Source organism: Callorhinus ursinus, unplaced genomic scaffold, assembly GCF_003265705.2.
Source record: "Callorhinus ursinus isolate GAN/ISIS: 27379988/994484 unplaced genomic scaffold, GSC_fseal_2.0 scaffold11, whole genome shotgun sequence".
NCBI lineage: Eukaryota > Metazoa > Chordata > Mammalia > Carnivora > Otariidae > Callorhinus > Callorhinus ursinus.
In genome coordinates, this window is record NW_027397073.1 from 35,737,341 (window position 1) to 35,758,342 (window position 21,002).

Genomic DNA, 21,002 nt, shown 5'->3' on the forward strand with positions numbered 1-21,002 from the left:
ATTTATTTCCTCCCTCCCTCCTTCCACCTTCCCCTTCTCTTTCTATCTTTCCTTTCTTTCTTTTACGAGACCAGAATCACTAGAAAAAAATACTACAAGAAAACTACAGACCAACGTCCCTGATGAACCTAGATGCAAAAATCCTGAACAAAACTATTTTGAGATATATTACATATATATAAACATATATATATGTTTAAGATATATAAACATTGCTGTATTTCATAAAGTAATATATTAAAAATAATTATATTATTTATATATTATATTATTTTATATATTTAATTTATATATATTTATATATTTATATATATTATTAAATATATTATAATATATTAAAAATAATAACAAGATTGGTTCAGTACAAAAAAACCAATAAATGTATTTAATGTAAATGTAATTAATCTACCATATTAATGGTCTGAACAAGAAAATTCACATAATGGTATCAACTGGTGGGCCACTTGGGTGGCTCAGTCAGTTGAGCATCTGACTCTTGATTTCAGCTCAGGTCATCATCTCAGGGATGTGGGATTGAGCCTGGCATCAGGCTCTGCACTCAGTGGGGACTCTGCTTGCGATTCTCTCCCTCTGCCCCTCTCACCATCCTCCTCTCAAATCAATAATCTTTAAAAAAAAAATAATGTCAATTGAATCAAAAAATATTTCTGATATTTTTGATAAAATTCAGTATCCATCCATAACAGAAAACTCTCAGCAACCCAGCAATAGAAGGAATCTCCTCCAGCTGATAAATGACATTTATGAAAAACCTACAGCTCATATCATACTTAATGGTGACAGGCTGAATACTTTCCCTCTGAGATTGGGAACAAGACAGGGTTTATGAAATTTAAAAAAGACATATAGATCAGAAAGGAAAAAGCAAAACTATTCCCATCATAGACAGCATAATTGTCTATGTAAAAAATTGTGAGGAATCTACAAAAAATTTATAAAACCATGAGTTTAACAATATCATATGATTTAAGGTTAATATATAAAAAACCAATTTATCTCTATATTGATAGTAAACAGTTACAAACTGAATTTTTTAAAAAATACTATGTATAGTAAAATATTTAGGTATAAATCTAACAAATCATGTGCAGATCTATATGCTAGAAAGTAAAAGTGCTGGTGAAAGCAATCAAAGACAATCTAAACAAATGGGGATATACTATGTTCCTGGACTGAAAGACTCAATATAGTCAAGATGTTAATTTTCCCCAAACTGATCTACAAATCTGACTCAATTCCAATAAAAATACCACCATGAATTTTTTGTGGATTTAGACAAGCAGGTTCTAAATGCTATATGGCAAAACAAATGAACCAAAACAATTTTGAAAACAGGTAAGATCTACTCTAGAGCTAGAGGAATAAGACAGTGTGGCACAGGTCATGGGACAGACACACGGATCAGTGGGACAATACAGGGAGTCTGGAAATAGAGGACACAAATACAGCCCAGCGATTTTGACCAAGGTGCAAAGGCAGTTCAACAGAGAAAGGATAGTACTTTCAACAATGGTGTTGGAACTGGAATTCATATGCAAAAAAAAAAAAATGAACCTCAAACCTTAAAAGTTACACAAAAATTAACTCAAAAGGCATCACAGATCTCAAAGTCAAAGGTAACACTACAAAACTTTTAAAAGGAAACACAGAAGGAAATTTTTGTGACCCATGTTAGGGCAACAAACTCTTAAGACATGATATCAAAAAAGAATAGGTTGAGAAACTGTAACTTCATCCAAGTTAAAAAGGCCTTTCCTCTGTGAAAGACACTGTGGAGAGAACAAAAAGACAAATTATAGCTCCTCAAAGTTGTTAAACACAGATTTACCATATGACCCAGGAATTCCATTTGTAGGTATTGACACTAGAACAATGAAAACTTATGTTCACATAAAAACTTATACGTGAGTATCTGTAGCAGCTTAATTCACAATTGCCAAAAACCAAATCAAGCTACATAATCCTTCGACAGACGAACAGACCAACTGTGGTACGCCCCGGTAATGCAGCGGTGCTCAGCAATCAAAAGGGACCAATCTACAGTTACATACCACAACTTGGATGAATCTCAAAAGCATCAGTCATGCTGAGTGAAAGAAGCCAGTCTCAAAAGGTTACCCACTGCACGGTTCCACTTTTATGACATTCTCGAAAAGACAAAACCATAGTCATGGGAAGAGATCAGTGGTCACCAGAGGCTCCAGGTGGGTGAAGGGTGTGACTAGAAAGAGCTAGCACAAGACCTTTTCTGGGACACAGGGTGGTTCTCAATCCTGACTACAATGGTCACTACATGAATTTATAGATCTTAAAACTCCTAGAACTGGACAAGTCAATTTGCCTTTATATTAATGCAAAAAATTAAGAATAAAATAAAAAACTGGACAAGACAGCCTAATCCACAAACGCACAAATGTTCACATGACTGTGATTCAGGATCTACCTGGGTGGGGTGGCTGGCATCCTGGGTCTGATGACAGAGTTCTCAGGGCTGGTCATCTCTGTAGTTTCTTAGAAGCCAGTGATGCCAAAGTGTTCTGTGCTTTGGTCATGGTGACGCTGCAGAAGGGGAGCCTAGGTTTCCTTCATCGTGGCCCTAACACTGAGACGGTGTGGGTAGAATCTGAGCATCTGGGCACATATTCAGCAACAATGCTCCTTGCTCCCCCAGAGGCTCACGCTCTTGCTCCCACCTGTCTACACAGATGGTATTAAAAAATAACCAAAGCAATCTGAGATGTCACTCCTTTAAAAACATCCAGGATCTGAACTGAACTAGCCTTTATATTTTAACTTTCATACTGCTTAAGTTGTTTGAAGCGTGTACGAGAATTCCAAAACAAAAAATTGTCAGTACTTTTCCCCCATTCCTCAGAAGGCATTTTCCTGCAATGATTTTAGCTGCTTCTTTCCTTTGGGAAAGTAATCAAACACCTTTTGTTTTTTACTTCTCTGACTAATTTAAACCATTTGTTCACCACTGAAGATTTATGAGGTTGCCATCTGCCAGTTTATTTCACTTTATTTTTTTTACACATCCCTGGCGATAAAAATAGCCATAAGACGGGGGAACGGCGGGTTGAAGCCACCTTCAGTGAGCTGATGGCCCTCTCTTTCCAGGAGCAGCTGATAAGGGGTGAGTGGGAAGAGGTGCCTTTAATTTGCTCTCCCACCATGTCTGTGAATTTACTGATGATTTTATGGTCACCATTTGGTTTCATGGGGAAAAAGATATCAAACAAAACCACTATGTAATAATCTCAAGTGTTGGTTTTCTTTTTTTGCTTTCGCCCAGACGGTGTCCCACCAGCATTGCTTTCAGTCTACTTGCTTGGTTATCTGAAAATCGCAGTTCAGAGAACAATGGAGGTCTCATTTTTTGTGAACCCAAATGCTTTTGGGTTTGGCCATCTCATTCACCTGCAGATAAGATTATCACGAGTAATTATTCTGCCCCATGAGTTTTGAGCAGAACCTGGCTAGAGCTCTGGGTGAGAATCTAGCACAGGGGTTTTGGTGACAATAGCAGGAAGCTGGAGCACTCAGAGCTGAGGCTGGTTTGTGTACAACTTGCGTAACCTCATGAGTCAATGGCTCTCTATTCATGCACTTATTCTTACGCAGGGATTTTTTTCCCTTTACTTCTCAAGGTGTCTTGATCGTATTTTCTTTCATTTTTGTGACTCCTCAGTGAGGCATGTGGGGTAGAAACTGTTGCATCAAATTTGCAGGTGACGTGGTTTGCCTGAAGGTAGGCTGGGTCAATCAAGGCAGAACCACCGAGGAGCCGGCTCCTCCTTTCCCAGCACCATTTCCACAATTTGTGGCCATTCAGCCAGAAAGGCAAAACCACCAGCGTGGCTAAGGCGCCCAGCTGCAGGGACATTCTGGTTCCCTGGCCCGGCTGCATCACTGTGGCTCCCAGACCCAGGCTCATCTGTGTGTCCAGCGCCCACTCGGATGGGGGTTGCACCGCACAAATGGCCTGAAAATGTGCTATAGTTTTGTATACTCGGCCAAAGGGACTTTCCGTTTCTAGGATACTAGCAGGCCTGGCAGCCAACGTGAGCCAAGGTCAGTGTCATTTGGGACCATCCGATTGTGCTGTTCTCTGTAGATACGGACGATAAAAATTAGAAAAGCTACAGAAAAGAGGAAAACCCTTCATACTTCATTTATGATAAGCTGATGGCATCTTTCATTTGGGAAAATATCATGAATACTATTTAGAGATGGCCCCAAAATGTGCTCTAAAGTTTAATACTCTTATGAAAGATTACTTCCTTAATGAAGTAGCTAACCACTCTCTCAGGTTTTCGTGACAAAGCTGGATACATATCACTGAGTTGCTAGGCAAAGCCACAGGATGTAATTTAATACATCCTAATCACATTTGGTACACAGAGGTTTCAAATGGCCCTATTAAGCTGTGGTACCATGTTACAGTGCCTGCACCCAAGAAGCAGACTGTTTGGCAAAAGGCCCTTTGGGCATTAGCTGGAAATCTTATTAGTAAAGATCTGTAAGGATACACCTTCCATCTCTTCTCAGTCCTGACTTAGCTCTTGAACAACAACAAGCCCAGAGAGTAAGTTCTGGGTAGTGGCTCAGGACATGGATCTAGAGCAGCTATGCCCCCTCAGGTCCGTGAGAACGGCCAGAGAGGGCAGGTGACAGATGAGCGTGTCTGGTTTCCACTGGACTCTTCTCAGCATGACTAACCAGAACTGAAAAATATACATGGTCCCTGGGGTGCCTGGGTGGCTCAGTCGGTTAAGCGTCTGCCTTCGGCTCAGGTCATGATCTCAAGGTCCTGGGACTGAGTCCCAGTTGGTTGGACTCCATACTCAGCGGAGCGTCTGCTTCTCCCTCTGCCCCTCTCCCCTCCCCCCCTACTTGTGTTCTTTCTCTCTTTCAAATAAACAAAATCTTAAAAAAAAAAAAAGAAAAGAAAAGAAAAGAAAAATATACACGGTCCCTGGATTCACGTGGGCAGCCTTCTGATCAGGTATTCTCAGGGGGATTTTGCCCCCAGGGCACATCTGACAAAGCTGGAAACATATTTGGTTGTCCCCAATGGTGTGGTACCACTGGCCTCTTTGGGTGGACACCAGGGACGCTGCTAACCATCCTACAACGTAGAGAACAGCTCCCGCAACAAAGAAATGTCCAATCCAGAATGTTGGTAGTGACACGGTTGAGAAACGCTGTTTAGATAAACACTGTGATAAAAAATGTGCCAGCCCCTGTGCTGTTGTGAGTGGGGGTGTCCTGACAGTGCTCAGGTTGGGTTCACTGGTGGTTCTAGCTGTGTCCTCCCGCCATAACCGTTCCGCACATCAGCTACTTCCGGGGGCACCCTGTAGGTGGCGCTGTGAGGCAGACTGCTGGCCTCAGGAGTCTTCTCCCTAACCTTTCAGATTCCCTCTTGTTCTTTTTGTCACAAGAGCCTGGGCCCTGACTGACACTGGGACTCTCCCCTCATCTTCAAGATGGGAAACACAATAGTTGTACCTCACGAGCATCTGTGTAGAGCACATGGCTTGTGCCTGGCCCACATGAAGAAAGCTACGGAAGCCACGTTTGGTGGGCCTTGTTGCTCCCGTACCCCTCAGTGGCACTACTGTTGCTGGCATTACTCCTTCCTGGATCAAAGTCCTTGCTGGAAACCAGTCAGAAAAAAACAAGTAATTTGCCTTCTTCTAAAATCGAAGTAACTGATTGTATCTGAAATTTTCCCTGCCCCTGGAGAGCTACGTTTCAGGAAAGAACAAAGGCAAAACCCAAAGGAAATCAATCTTTCCTGACAGACTTTCAAGTTCTCATGACAAGAAGGGGAAATATTTTTCACAGGGGAAGATGTCATTCTTCCCTTCCATCAGGCTGGCTCTGGCTGCATTTGAAGCCTCTCTTTGCATGAATCTGAAGCTTTTGCAATCTCCCAAGGACACTGCTAAGTCAATAGGGTGGCTGGAACGTGTGCTAGGGCCTACCATGTAGTTCGCCCTAGATGAAAGACACGTTGCACTGGGTTCTTCCAGGTCGGCAGCTCTCACCTGCCTAGTGGCCAGCCAACGCTCTGCCCTTCCCTCACTTCTCTGGGGGCCCCAGAGAGGGACTGTCTTGTGGGTAGACGTGGATTTTGAAGGGACACTACTAATCTGGTATAAACCTCTAGGAGCACAGTTTTTCCTGTGGGGGCCTCTTCTTTCCAAAGCACAGAGGCATGCCCGCCCTGCTGGGTTCAGACCCACTTGGGCCCATGGGCCCCACTGCTCCTTCCCACACTTGGGGCCATGGATGAGCCTTGTGCCATGGTCCTGGGCCCTTCCTCTCTGTCAGGGGCTCATTCTACCCTCTGCAGCCAGTCTTCACTGGTCCTGTCCACTCTCCAGTCCTCAGATAACCCTGCACATGAATGAACCCCGACTATGGGAAGGCTTTAAAGGGATCCCTGGCTCCTTGCCAATAGGAGGATGGAGTGTCACCCAATGCCACAAAGCAGTGTCCTCACATCCCCATGGTGACCCAGCAAGCCCCAGGCTACATTGCCCTTCGGGAGGAATCTCCATGCTGGGCCGCTTGCCCCACTCACTCTTTCTTTGTTGCTAGAAGAGGAGCTTTAACTCGCCAGAGAGAGGCAGCAACCCATGGTGGATGCAGAACGGGGCCTGGTGGAAGAGCACTGAGCCCGGCAGGCCCTACAGACCCAGCCAGTGACCCCTCCCTCTTTACTGCCTCCATTCAGATCAACGGTTGCCTACGGCGTGTGGTATGGGTTCTTATCACCCACAGCTTATCACCCACAGGCTAGCTCTACACATCCCAAGGTCATTCACAGGGATGTGAGCACTCGCAGGAAGCCCTACTCGCGAGATGGCTCATCCAGCATGTTCAGTGGGAAATGACGTGAAAGAAGATCCCACCAGCCCCCTCAGGAGGTTATCCTTGTCTTCTTTCACGCTGAGGTAGGTGAGCGTGGTCAGAAGGCAGGCAGCAACAGAACCAGAGAGTGAGGCTCACTGAACTTCACAGGCCAAGTGGGGCTTCCTCCCATGACCCAGAACTTAAAAAAAAATATGTGAGAATTATTAACACTATTCAGAGTCTGGGTGAAACAGAAAAAATGGCAAGCCACCCTGTGGAGAAAGTCATATTGGACACAGTAATGCTTTACATATGGGACACGTCAACAGAATACAAATAATGCTTGATAGAGCTTCTCTTACCTCAATTCCTTCTTTGTTTAAGGCATATTCATCAAAATTCAAAATGGCTATCTTAATTGTTCTCGGAGGGGGCAGCACTGTCAGGCCAATATTAATGGCATTGCTCCTCTTGGGGTCTAGGACGATGACCTCCTGCCTTTTTCCATCTGCAGCAGTTTTCTTGGTGATAAAATAAGGAGAATCCAAGATTAATGCATCATCTTTGGTCTTTTCTGTGTCTCATTATTTAAAAGCAAACTCACTACTTATTTAGAGATGAAAACAAATGGCCCCGATTCAGCTCAGGGAAGGACTGGCTACTGCTCAGCACAGAAGAAAGAGATCAAGGATTAGCTCTGAGAAGCCGCCAAGCATGGGTCAGCAATGGAACTTCTCGAGTCAGACACATTACAAAATAAAATTGATTTTCCTTCAATTGGGAAAAATGTGATATTTGGCAAGAAAAAAAAAAAAACCCTGTTTTTTTCCATAGAAGCAGTGGAAACAAAACTAAAACCTCTCAGAACTCCCTTCCTGCAGGCTGCAAGGTGTCGGAATGTGCCTTGGTTGGCCCCAGCGCACGCGGTATGAGCCCAGAGATGGAGACCATCAGTATACACGCTGAGAAGACAAGAGCGATGAGGAGAATCCACCATTGTTGGCCGGTCAGCTCCTCTGCATCCCCGGCTGCGTTGTCTCAAGGCTCCTCTCACCATTTCAACATCCTCTGTCCCTAACAACAGAGCACCTGTCACACTTAGACACCCAGGTGGCTGCCCACTGGGTAGGTGAAGAGGGGCCTTCCGAGGAAGGGAAACCAAAGGGAACCTGCTCAAGACCAATGAGGGATGAAATGGGCACAGGGGCCAAAGAGGGGGACAGGTGTCCTCACAGAGCCCTTGTGTATATGGCTTCCCTGCTGACCTGGGTGCTCCATGGGAGGCAAGCCCTGGGCTAGCACGTGACCAGAGCCTAACACGTCTGTGAGGGGGTAAAACCAACCAGTGCCAGGGCCGAGATGACAAGGCCCTCCACTCTCCCCTTCAGTTCTCCAAAAGTTAATGGTGGGAAAAAGTGGCAGAGATCCGGCTCAGCAAGCGCCCTGTTCGTGCTCAGGTTTCTCTTGAGACAAAACAGAGCTGGGAGGATGACTGTGTTCACGTATGTAGCAAGCCCAGGATGACAATGATGAGTAAGGCACAGTGGATCTCCTGAAGGAAAAGACCCATTCAGCACGACGGTGGGTGTACTCCCCAGGGGAAAGGGCTCAGCGGCGGGGTAACTACCTCACCTGGGGGGTGGAGGGGGTCAGGGTCCGGAGGGGCTGACACTGGAGATGGGCCCTAAACAATGTCTGGGATGGAGCCTGGAACTGGGGAGCGAAAGAGAGAAGAGGCTTTGTCTATTTTGCTGGGAACGGCCAGGGATGACGCTGGAGGCTTGGGGGCCATCGGCAGGGGACGTCAGGAGCAGCCGCTCCAGTTCTGCGGCACGCAGGGCCCAGCCGAGGGGCTGAGGCTGCTGTCGGTCGGTCTGCTGTGCGGAGGCCCTCTCGACTGGCCGGGCCTGCGAGCGGCTGGGCCCTCTAGAGAAGCTGGCTTGCTGTAACCCTGGAGGCCGGAAGCTGGCAAGGAGAAACGGGCTGTGGTTCCTTACGTCCTCCTAAGTCCGTCCAAACTCAATTGCTAAAATTCTATTTTAAATCCTTAAATATGCGTTTGGGAATAAATTAAAATTTCCTCACGAAGAAAAGAACTGAAAGCATCCCAGCTGTTCTGGGGCCTGGTGGCCAGGAGGAACAATTCTTGTGGGTGTGATCAGTTTGGAAGGCCCAGGGACATGTGGTGTAGAAGCATCCCTACTCTGCCGGGCAAACGGATCTTCTACGTATTTAATCAAGTAAGCGTATTGGGAGTCCCTGAAATTCAGCTTTCAAATCTAAGGTATTTTTTTGTGTGTGGAAAGTGAAGAAGGAATGAGCAAAGGTTTGGCGAAAGGCTGGGTAGAGGCAACGAAGAGGGATGCCAGGACATGGGGCCTGGAGACCCTACGGTAGACATCCGGTGAGCACAAGGAATGGTGCCACTCGAGGAGGGTAGCAGGCAAGGCAGGAGAGGCAATACCCACAGCCAGGCTCCAGGACAGGAGGCATTTTCTGGAAGGCAGGGATTCCCTGGGCATCATTAGCCCTTAGCTCCTCATCTATATAGCCCCTCTCACTCCAAGAGCCTGGAAAGATGCCTGGGCAGACTCAGCCCAACCAGCGTTTGTGCAAATGAGAAAAAGATGCCCCCTCTGGAGAGACACAGCCCCATGGCAAACAGCTTGAGAGAGAAGCACCACTCAGAATTCAGCCCCACCCACCCCCCTGCCCCTGGTCAGCATTCACTTACGGCAAACAACCTGCAGACACCTATGGGACGGCTCTGAGCCTGACACTTCCTTGTCCCCATTCCCAACAGAACTCAATTTACACCAGTGGACGCGCCCACACACTTCCCTATGAGTCAGGGAGCAGCAAGCCACTGAGCATCCTGAAATGACAGGGAGAGCTGTCCCCAAAGACGACTCCATGCGTTTTCAGAGCACTTCAACCCACTTGGTGAAGGAAAGAATAAGAATTAAATATCTGAAATTGAACTTTTCAATCTCTGGATTTCATCCAAGAGGTGTTTTAAATGTTGTTCTTCATAATTAAAACAGACTCCACTGGATGCTGCTGAGCACCCAAGTGCCCCAGGGTCTGTTCTGCCTGAGACAAAGGAGGGGTCATGTGGGGATGTCCAACTCTCTCCTTCCCTCCCACAATAACCTAGAGAAGCACCTTCAAGGGTGAGCCAAAGTTCTCTGTGCCCGGGAGCACATGTCCATGTCTCAGGATCAGCAGTCATCGAGTCTGATCGCTTTCAATTATCTTTCTGTGGTCAAAGCCCCAGAGTAGCAAGTGTGACCTTCACGATGTCCTTCACATGGCCCTATGACAGAGTACCTATTTGCAGGGCCCTGCGTCTTAGAGCAGATTGGTTCCAGAGAGCAGACCCCAATCCGGGAAGCTGACAACTAGGTGAATCTGGGGCTGCAGGGAATGGTCACAGCTCTCCCCCAAGCCTTAGTAGCTAGCGATGACCACTTAAATTAATGACCTTCTCTATGCTTCTCAAAAATCCTCTAACCTTTGTGGCCGTGGGTGCTGCCTATTTGAAGCTTCTTCCTGGAAGGGCTCACTGCTGCCTTCCTGGAAGCTAGACCTCCAGGCTTCTTGCATAGCTTGGAAAAAGGGAGTTGAATTGTTTTAGGGACCTCCTTCCTGACCCTTCTGAGAGATCTCGGCTCGCCTTGACAGAATCCCTTTCCATGAAGGGTAACCTCTCCTCTTACCAGTTTGGCCATCTACACTGCCCCCCCCCCCCCCGCCCCTGCTTAGCAATATTCTTGGCTGAATCAGAAACAAAAACAAACCAAAGCCCTACATGGCATCCAAGGCTGAAACATTTCCCCAGAGACAGTATTTCTGGAAAGGCAACTATTGGCATGCTGGAGGATCCCTGATAGCTGGGGTTTCAAAGGTGGTGCTCTCCTAGACGCTAAGCATTGCTGCCTGGTCCTGCTCAAGAGTTCCGGTTAACCAGGCTCTCTGGAAGCAAAACTGAGCCTGGCTTCTTCCCAGGGTACCCTGACCCATGAAAGAAGTTTCCCCTTTCCCCTGAACACTTCAGGACATATTTGGAGAAGTGGCATGTTCAGATACAGCTTCACAGTGGTTTCCCCACCCTGCCTCGCTACCACTCTGTTGTTGGGGCAACTATCTTACCTCCGAGTCTGCTGTTCCTGTTTTCACTTTCCACCAAGCCCTAGTCTAGCATGCTGTGCCCAGAGCCTGGGCCCTCAGGAGCCTCCTTCCAGCACTCCTTTCCTCCCTGAGAGTTCTTGAGACTCACTGAGGTGGAGGACAGAGCTTTGGCTGATGACCTTTTATCAAAAAGCAGTAGAAACAAAATGGAATCCAAGGACCACATGGACAGACCCGGGACCCCTGAAAGGGAGCTTCAGCTGGGATCTGCCCATTCATGGCTGTGTGACTTTGGCAAGTCCCTGGACCTCTCTGTGCCTTAGTTTCCTCTCTGGTACATATCTCACAAGGTTTGCTGTGAGAATCAATGAGACAATGGATGTAAAGCAGTGAGACTAATGCCTGGCTCACGGTAGGCACTACAGAAGTATTTGCCAGAACAATCAGAATAATATTACTGGGATTAATACATGTAAAGTCCTTATGACAATGCCTGGAACATACTGCTTTCTAATAATGAGTTCTTACTTATTACACCAAGAGTGATTCCTTTTTATTGTTTTTACTCCATTGACATTTTAGAAATATGTGGTCTAGCAATGTATGTTTTTCATGCCTAATGCATTTACCACGCTTACTGATCAAATGCACCTCTACAAACAGAAATGTCAGATCAGATCAGTGTCCCCACCCTGGAGAGTGATAGTTCTAGCGGCAAGTGTAGAGACCCAATACTCAATGTAGCCCACAGAGCTGCTTGCCGGGCACATGGCACATTGCATGGGGCTTTGTGAATGACTGAAAATAGCTCATAAGTGTTCATTAGAGTCTAGACCTCCAGGCATACAGAATCCCAGAAAATGAGTACACTTTCAGGGGTACTAATGATCTTCCAAAAATAAATGTAGAGAACATCTTGGTTTATGTTTTTAATGAAGAGTATCACGGTGATTTCCACATGCCAAATTCCCTTCCGAAGCTAACAGACTGGTCTCCAGGACTAACACAAAGGGATATTCTGGAGAAAGTACAGAAGATTCTCCTTTTCCATGGCTGCCTCCATGACTGATGGGTAAACATTAAGTCACTACCACTAGCTGGGAGAAATTCAACATCATGTATCTGAGGAGGAAACAGGCCTGATCAATCTACTGACACTTTCTGAAGGAAAACCAGAAAATGTAGTTCTGTTTACACCAACACTTTACAACTGTGGGTACACAAAGAATCTTCGGTGGTACTTCTAAACATCAGTGACACCTGGGTTCTATCCTCTGAGATTCTGATCTCCTTGGTCTGGAGAAGGGCACACGGGTCATAGACGTTAAATAATCTCTTACACAATTAGAGTCACTGATTTAGACTTTGTGTAAGTCTAAAGGCTTTTGAGACAGGATTGTTCTTTCAAGAGGAATGCAATTTAAAAATAGGAAACGAAAGGCAGGGATAAGAGATTATTTCTTAAAATAGAAAAAGAGTAACAGGGTCCTCCTGTCCATTCTAAGATGTAACGAGGACCGGTTCTGCCATTTTTATGAATGATGTAGGATAAAGTCCCAACAGCTATAGACAATACAGGGAGGTTTTTGTTTTTTTCTTAATCAATGTTACAACGAGACTGACATGCCCAACAAATGCCAAGCTCACATCCCAGCACAGGGAGCTAAGCTGTCAGCTACAGAGATACAGTCTTTCCACACTCAGGGGTAAAGCAGCACGGGAGGCTCTGGGGTTGGGTGCAGCTGACTCCTGAAGACACGGGTACACATTCTGCCACAGCTAACACCACGCAACCACATCATGGGTGTGGCTCTTGGAAATAAAACAGGAAACCTGGCTCTTCCTCTCCACACAGACCTGGGGCTTCTGTCTGTGGCACACCACGGTAGGGAGGACCAAGGTCCAGAGTAGGGCTCCAGTGAAGGCAGAAAACTCCTCACGAGGGGTGAGTATGAAATGAGAAGTGTGGGGGTGGGGGGAGAGGGGACAGGTGTGGAGGCATGCAATCTGGGCAGGTAAACAGGGCTTGGTTTCCAGTCTCCTGGTGCTTCCATGAAGAGTCACTCCTTTGAATTTTTAAAGGTTGATTTTACTAGAAATAAAGGATGCAACCTTTAAAGAGTGGATATTCAGTGTACAGAACTTGTGACCCAGATGGTGCTGTGACTGAACGTAGAAACTGTGCTCAGGATGTGATTTATTAGATGAACAGCCCTAAGCTGGAGAACACTCCCATGAAATGCATGACCTCTAAAATGCTTCTCAGCATCGCTGTCACAGACCCTGGGTCTGGCTCAGCAAAGCACAGGCTTTACAATGATAAATCATCCCTCCTCACTCCCTGCTAACTGCCAGAAGAGTGACGCCAGAGGATATTTTCAAAACTGCCTTTTGAGAAAGTGACAATGACAATGAGGCCACGATACAGATGTCATAAAGATGTGACAACTGTGGAATTTTCCTAAGTCCTGTAACAAGGGAGACCGATACACATGGGTGAGCATTAAGGCAACAACATCACCAATGATGTCTAAATAAAGACTGAAAATCCCATAGTTAGGAATGGAGTCTCTGAGGAACTTGCCAGAATAGGCTAGCCTTATCGTGAAGTTTAGGAAAAAAAGTATTAATTTCCCAGTTCTTCTGCAGTAGTCTTCTATAGCTGAGGCCCGCTGCAAAACGGCTACATTTCCCATGGTAATGGAGTGTGTCTAGTACCCTAACCAGGAGACCCCTGAGGGAGAAAGGGAGTGCTCTTGATAATCATGCCGGGACAATAGGCATACACCTGGGCCAACCTGGGTACACCAGATGTATGGTCGGCCCACTTAAGTTCCAATGCTGGGTTTTGAACTTCCAGAGAGAATTCAGTTTTCTGAAGGCAATGTTAAATAAAAGAACATTTCTGTATGTCCTGAACTAGAATACAGGGAAGGAAAACCTGACTCTCTTCTCGGGGGAGAATAAAACGGAGTAGGGTAGGCGGTGGGGGAGCCAACATGGAGAGTGGTGGTGGAGGGGATCAACACGCTCCTCACTGGTGCCTCATTTTTCACTCTAAATCAGTGGCGCACAACTTTGGTTGAGTCCCTGGGGAGCTTTTAAAAATAACCCAGGCTGGGGCTCACCCCAGACCAAATAAATCCTCATTCTCTGAATTTTCTTAACAAGTCACTGCTAATTGTTTCTGATATACTTCGAAATGCCAGGCTAAATAAAGTTGAAAAAATTTCTCCAAACCCATTTTGCAACTCCCTCTCCATAATAAACCTAAAGAGCCCAAGGGAGTAAGACAGGATTGAGTCCCCAAAAGGGGAAACCAAGTCAATTCCTTCCTTCTGTTTCCTCTTCCACTTCACACCTGTCTGAGTCTGTCTGTAACTTAGGATCTAAAAACTGCCTTTTGGGAGCAGGAGGGACTTTGCTACTCTTGATTAGGCACACAGGTTGAAGACCACTTCCTGGGGACTCCTCAGGATGATGGCAGGTCCACAGGGACATTTTCCCCTTACCTCCAGGGGCTTTCTGCCCTGACATCTTTCTCTGGGGTCACTCCTCTGATTTCCTCTGTGATTTGCCACACCTCAGACCAGCAGTAGAAACACAACATGATGAAACTTAGCACAGGATTTCTGCCTTTCTCCACAAAACATAATTAAAGTCATCTTACTAAAAAGCTATATATATTTCCTGCTGAGAGAGAAACATAGCTCCAGTTTCAAAAACTATTTGGAAAGGAAATACAAAAGCATATTTTTCTGGACTTATTTCCACTAAGTGGTCACCCAGCCTTGGGTCTGGAACATGAATCTTTATTTTGGGGGTGACCTGGATGGTCATAAGAATGTTCCGGAAATCTGGTCTGCTATAAGTTTTCTGACAAAACCGAAAACCAGTTCCTTCTGCTCTGTGCTGGCTTGTGAAGTCTATTCTGTTTTATTTGTGTTGCTCGCTATTGTGTTTAATGAAAAACTTCTCATGAGCCAGAATTCGGAAGTGGCTGTTTACAGCTGTGTTTTATGAAAATCACAGTCAAGGATTAGAAACAGAAGTAAAATTGGTTATATCTGCATTGCTAACGTACACTTAAGGGATTCAACTCTCCAATGTGATGTATTTTAATCTTAATGTGCATTTTCACCTTTTGTAACATTTGTGAATTAGTTCCTGCTCACATGTCTTATTGCCCCCCCCGCCCCGGCCCGCCCCACCCAAAGAACAAAGGTATGGCCTTCTGGGTCCCACTGAAGAACATACTTGAATCCATTTGGTAAATTTTTCAATATACTATTACTTTTCTCTTACGCGCTCACCTTATAAAAACTAGGCAAACATTTGTCCTTCAGCCAGGCAATGAAGTATTTTATGAGGTCACCACCTACTTCAAGCAAGAATGGAACTTCGGGCTACTGAGAGGGCACTAACCAGACTCTTGTCACCAACCAGAGTAGGGCCACGAGAAGGAGGGAGGCAAGCGGACTGCCCATTTTGGGTTCTCTCAGTGAAGCTTTTAATCTTGCTATTTCCTTTGTAAAAATGCAGTCAGAAGTAACTTCACTGCCGAATCGATACTCCCTGTCTTCCTCCCACCCAAGTCATGGCCCAGCAACCTACGGGTGCTGAGCAACCAGGGGAAGCCCAGAGGGCGCACCAGCCAGATGAGCCCACGATCCAGCCAACTAGATCGGTGGGTTGGAGAGTGGCGTGAGGGAGGGCAGGTCCTGGGTAACCCTGGGCCACCTGAGACTGCTCTTTTAACCAGCCAGGCCTGTCTTCTCCCAAATGCCGGGCTACACTGGAAGAACCGAAGGGGGCATGTGGGTGGCTCAGCACCACATGTCACTAGTCCTGGCAAAGTCAGGACACAGACACACAGAGCGGGTGCCCAACCTCACTTTCCTTGATGTCATTTCCTAGAGAGGACAAAAGGGGGATCTACTTACAGCTGAAGGACAGCAGTGACAGGACATGATTTGCTGTGTTGGATCCTAGCTGTCTGGATTTATAAGCAGGAGGAAGCTTTAATTGTGACACGGGGGGATTCCTGAGGCTGGAATAGTTTAGATTCACATCCTTGCTGAGACTGGGCAGCAACTGACACCAGGGTGAACTCAGGAAGAGCAGCCCTACTCCGGCCCCCCCCCCCCCACCAGGCACTGACCCTGTCACCTGGCCCCTTGTCTGAAGGACACTCTTGTCCTGAGGATGCTGCACATACTTTGTGAATCAGAATTGGTACTCGACTGCCAGGTCGGGAAGCCCAACTCAGGTAGCTTTAGACTCACCCAAAATGCTGATAAATGGAACAACACATGGAGCTAAAACTAATTTATGGTAAGTTCTTGCAGGTAAGTCTTGCAGACTCTAAATTACTGTGTGCTTACAGCCGAGGTTCCAATTACCACTACCATCAACTATAATCAATCAAGGTAAGAGTAAATAGACCCATGGATAAAGTCCATGTGTTTGATAAATTTGCAAGATGACTTTCCTCCGGGGAAGAATGAAGGGGAGTAAATTGGAGGGAGAGACAAACCATGAGAGATGATGGACTCTGAAAAACAAACTGAGGGTTCTAGAGGGGAGGGGGGTGGAGGGATGGGTTAGGTTAGCCTGGTGATGGGTATTAAAGAGGGCACGTTCTGCGTGGAGCACTGGGGGTTATGCACAAACAATGAATCATGGAACACTACATCAAAAACTAATGATGTAATGTATGGTGATTAAGGTAACAATAAAAAATTTAAAGAAAAAAAAAGATGACTTTCCTCCAGTTAATGTCAGCGTCTACGACTGGGCTATGCTAATGTTCTCTGGTGAATTGTTCTATCTTTTCCTCTGGGTTTTTTGGTTCTTTGAAAGCTACTTTGCCTAACGGTGTTTGTAGGCTGCCGTCCATGTTAGCCAATCAAGGGTCCTGTACTCATGCATCTTACCTCTAGTATAGGGCACAGACTAATCTCTAAAAGGTCAGATTTTTATACTGACCACCTTTTCTCCCCCCACCACATAGCCAAAGCAGCACGAAGGGATTTTTAAATACAACAGATCTCTCAGCCCTACTCAACAGTGGAAAGGAACTCTGCAAATCAAGAAGCATTTGGGATGCTAGCGGTACCTTGGAGACGGACAGTTCCTTAGATTTAGACTCAAACAGGTGCTCCAGCCTGGAAGTGTCCACCTTGATGGGTTCCAGTTTCGACCACAGGAATTCTCTGCAGCGCCGGTTGTTCTTACATGGCCACTCGAACGGCCGCACTTCATTCCAGAAGAGACGGATGGTCTTCTTTTTCTTGGTGAATGCCGGCTGACCCCGGGGGACCTGGGGCCACCCTAAGCCCTGAGGAGCGTTGACTACTGGAGGAGGAGCCAATAAATTACCAGGGACTGGAGGGGGAGGCACGCTGTCCAGCAGGGGCGGTGGGGGCGGGGGCGGCAAACCCAGAAAGGTGGGTGGGGGTGGGGGCGGCGGCCCCGGGGCCTCCCTGGGACCCAGGTCCACGTCCAGGACGTCCACATCATCCTCCTCCCCCAGGTCGGTGAAGTCCATGTCTTGGATTCTGAGCTCCCTCGGGTTGGCCATGAGCTGGTCCCAGATGTAGTCAGATTCTGTCTTCGGCTGTGTGGATGCTTTCTCTGGGACCTTGTCATTAGGCTCGGGGTCAGGGGAGACGGACCCTCTCCCTAGGTCCCCGCTGTTGAATTTCTCAGCGAAGGCTTTCACACTGCCCCGATTGTCCAGACAGCCAACGTCCACCCTCCTGACGCTCTCATCCTGGGCCACAGAGTTGGCCTGCAGGGTGGATATCCTGCTAGCCAGGCTGGCCACCGCCTCCGCACCGGGCTCAGTCCTCCCGCTCTCGCCCTCCCCCTTCTCCTCGTCATCCGTGGGCTTTCTGTTATGGGCATACAGCATGTCCAGCATGAACCGTTTGTTGGTGAGGATGTCGCCACACTGTTCATTTACACCGGCATCCTGAACACCCGCCGACCACAAGCCTGAAAGCATATAGGAGAGGAAAAAAACAAAGTGAGCCAAGTGGCAGGTGCCTCAATCTCATGAGAAACCAATTAGGTAATAACGGAGGCCTCACACACAGAGTGACTTCAGAGAAGACACTGAAATAAAGCGATTGAAGAGGCAGGTGGTCACAGCTGACAGGATGCTCTTGACCAGGAAGAGATGTTGCATCAAAGTCGCAATGACCTGTTCCAGGACCCAAGACTCTTGTAGGTAGGATACCACTCTTGGCTCCCACCTGGCTCATGGGAGTGTTTTCCTCACTCTTCCTGCCCACCCATGACAGCGAGTCAGGACCCGCCCAGCCACAGGTAACTAAGGGGCTTCTGTCCTAACTAGACACAGGAAGGCAAGGAAGATGCTCCCTCACCCACCACAGGACAGGTGTTGGAAAGGCTGCAGAGTTATGTCTGTTTCCCCCCCATACTCCACATCTGCATCAGCGCAGATCAAACGCCTGGGGAAACACTGGTCATACCTTAAGTCCATGGGCACCAGTCTTCAGGAAACCCTTACTGCTGCCTGGCAGCCTCACCCACGACCTCTCCTTTTCCCACCTCCCCTCTCTCCTCTAACCTCCCCACCATCTCATCTGCAAACCAGCATAGCCTTGCTTCCTAGTTCAACAGCTTAATGGAAGAAGTCAGAAGAGATCTTCCAGGGTCTCATCCAGCCTCCCCTTGCTCCCCGCCACCCGCACCTGAACCCCAACCATGGCCTCCCTCCTGTGACTGCCGGTAAACCATCCCCTTCAGCAGAGTCAACCACTCCACATGTGCATCTGGAAGCCATTCCTGCAGTTCTCTGTCCTGCATTTCCCATGTTCCTCCCACTAGACCTTCCTGCTGGCATATAAACATGGTATAATTTCACCCATCTTAAAAAAAAAAAAGCAAAAAAAACTCAACTCCACTTAGCCCTCAGCTATAATCCAACTTTTCTCCTTTCCTTTAAAGTAAAGCTGCTTATCAGAGTTGTTTGTCTCACTGCTCCAAGTTTTCTCCTTATTCCCTCTCTTGAACCCAGTCTAATGAAGTTTTTGCTCTCACCACTTTTCACAGCTGCTCCTTCCCAGGCGGCCGAAGACTTTGGTGCTACACTAGACCCAGCAGCTCACTCCCTCCTTTACTTATATCCTTCAGGTGACTTCTAGGACACTCTACTCACCTGGTCTGCTGCCTTTTCTCTGGCTGCTCTTTCTCAATCTCCTATGCCAGTTCCTCCTTATCTTTGCCCGTTAAATGTCCTTGGACCTCTTGTGTCCTTGTACACTTAGTTCCCGTCTCATCCAGTCTTCCGGCTTTAGCTACCACCTCTGCCCTCATCCCCACCCTCTCTCCAAACCTGCTTCTCCTGCAGCCCTTGCCTATCTCAGACATGGCAACTTTCATCCATCCTGCTGTCAATTCCAAAAATCTGTCATCGGACTCCTCCTGTTCTTTCATGCACGCATCTAACACAGCAGGGTATCCTGTTAGCTAAATCTTCAAGTCACATCCAGAATCCACCCACTTTTCTCATCACCTGCCCTGCTGTGGTCCTGGTCTGAGCCAGCACGGTTTCTTGCCTGCAACACTGCAGGAGTGTCCCTTAGCTGGTCCCAACTTCCGTGCACGTCCCTTGAGAGTCAGTTCTTAACAGCAATGCCATGTGGTAAAATGTCTGATCAGATCTTTCTGCTCAAAGACTTTTAATGCTGTCACATTTCACCAAGTAAAAACCCAGTGACCTTTCAATGTTCCCAAGCCTTGCGTGAACACGCCTTAATTTTCTTGCCGAACCTGGACCTCTTTAGCTACAGTAGCTGCTTGACCTTCCTAGACCTCACCAGGCATGGTCTGGCCTCAGGGCCTTTGCCCATCCCAGGACAAGCGGCACCCATTTAACCATACAATTTGCTTCTCAACCTCCTTTTAGGTCTTTGCTCAAACAGTATCTTCCCAATGAAGTCCTCCCCAACCACCTTATTTAAAATTGTGCAACACTCCCTCCTTCTCCCCAGTGCCATTTATCGCCCTTTCCGGCATTCGTCACCAGAGCACTTATTACTGCCTCATTTTCCTTATTTATTTTATTGCTGCCTTTGTCCTACCACTGGAACAGTTATAATTGTTAAAACATCCTCTTCATTGGAATGTAAACTCTGTAAGAGCAGGGATTGGGGTTTTGTTGTTGCTGTTGTTCACTGTTGTACTCCCAGCATCTAGGATGAATCAATGAATCAATGAATGGTCAGGAATGTTATTCCTCTGAGTTTGCTTCCTAAGGGCCAGCAGGACTGTTTGGCAGGCATTCAGGATGTGAGTTCCATCATATACCCAAGGCCTCTGTGGATACTTGTGTTGGGGGATGGCAGGGACCTAGGCCACGGACATGCGCATCAGGAGCTTTTGTTCCACCAAAGGAGAATGGCCCAATCAAACATGCTGGGAGGGACACTGGTCTCTCCAACATGGCCCTGCCTTGATCTCAGAGGAGGCATTATTGGGGAGCACAGAGGTCCCCTGGTGCTCTGTTTCCTCTGTAGCTTTGTCCTCTGCTCAGCAATGACCTAACCTCACCAAAGGACCAATACCCGAACAAGGAGCTCTTGAACCCTCTTGCAGGTTTCAAAGAATACACTTAGGAGACAACCACCATCAAAGAGGGAGGACACAGGGGTGCCTGGGTGGCTCAGTCGTTAAGCATCTGCCTTCGGCTCAGGTCATGATCCCACGGTCCTGGGATGGACCCGCAGACAAACAACTCTGATAAGCAGCTTTACTTTACCCGCATCAGGCTTCCTGCTCAGCCGGGAGACCGCTTCTCCCTCTCCCTTTGCCGCTTCCCCCTGCTTGTGTTCCCTCTCTAGCTGTCTCTGTGTCAAATAAATAAACAAATAAATCTAAAAAAAAAAAGAAAAGAAAAGAAAAGAAAAGAGGGAAGACACAGCATTTGAGGACATGATGGGAAAATCTGGGTA

General features: G+C 47.0%; 1 protein-coding gene across 5 annotated transcripts in view; it reads right to left on the reverse strand.

The window, feature by feature from the left end:
• FHOD3 (formin homology 2 domain containing 3) overlaps positions 1–21,002 on the reverse strand; it is a 449,329-nt gene that overhangs the window by 38,534 nt on the left and 389,793 nt on the right. For all 5 annotated transcript variants that reach the window (XM_025886682.2, XM_025886681.2, XM_073898306.1 and 2 more), the window contains 2 exons: positions 17,138–18,018; positions 7,251–7,409 (listed from right to left, as the gene is read on the reverse strand). In XM_025886682.2, coding sequence (XP_025742467.1) covers positions 7,251–7,409; positions 17,138–18,018 — 1,040 coding nt within the window. The remainder of the gene's footprint in view (positions 1–7,250; positions 7,410–17,137; positions 18,019–21,002) is intronic.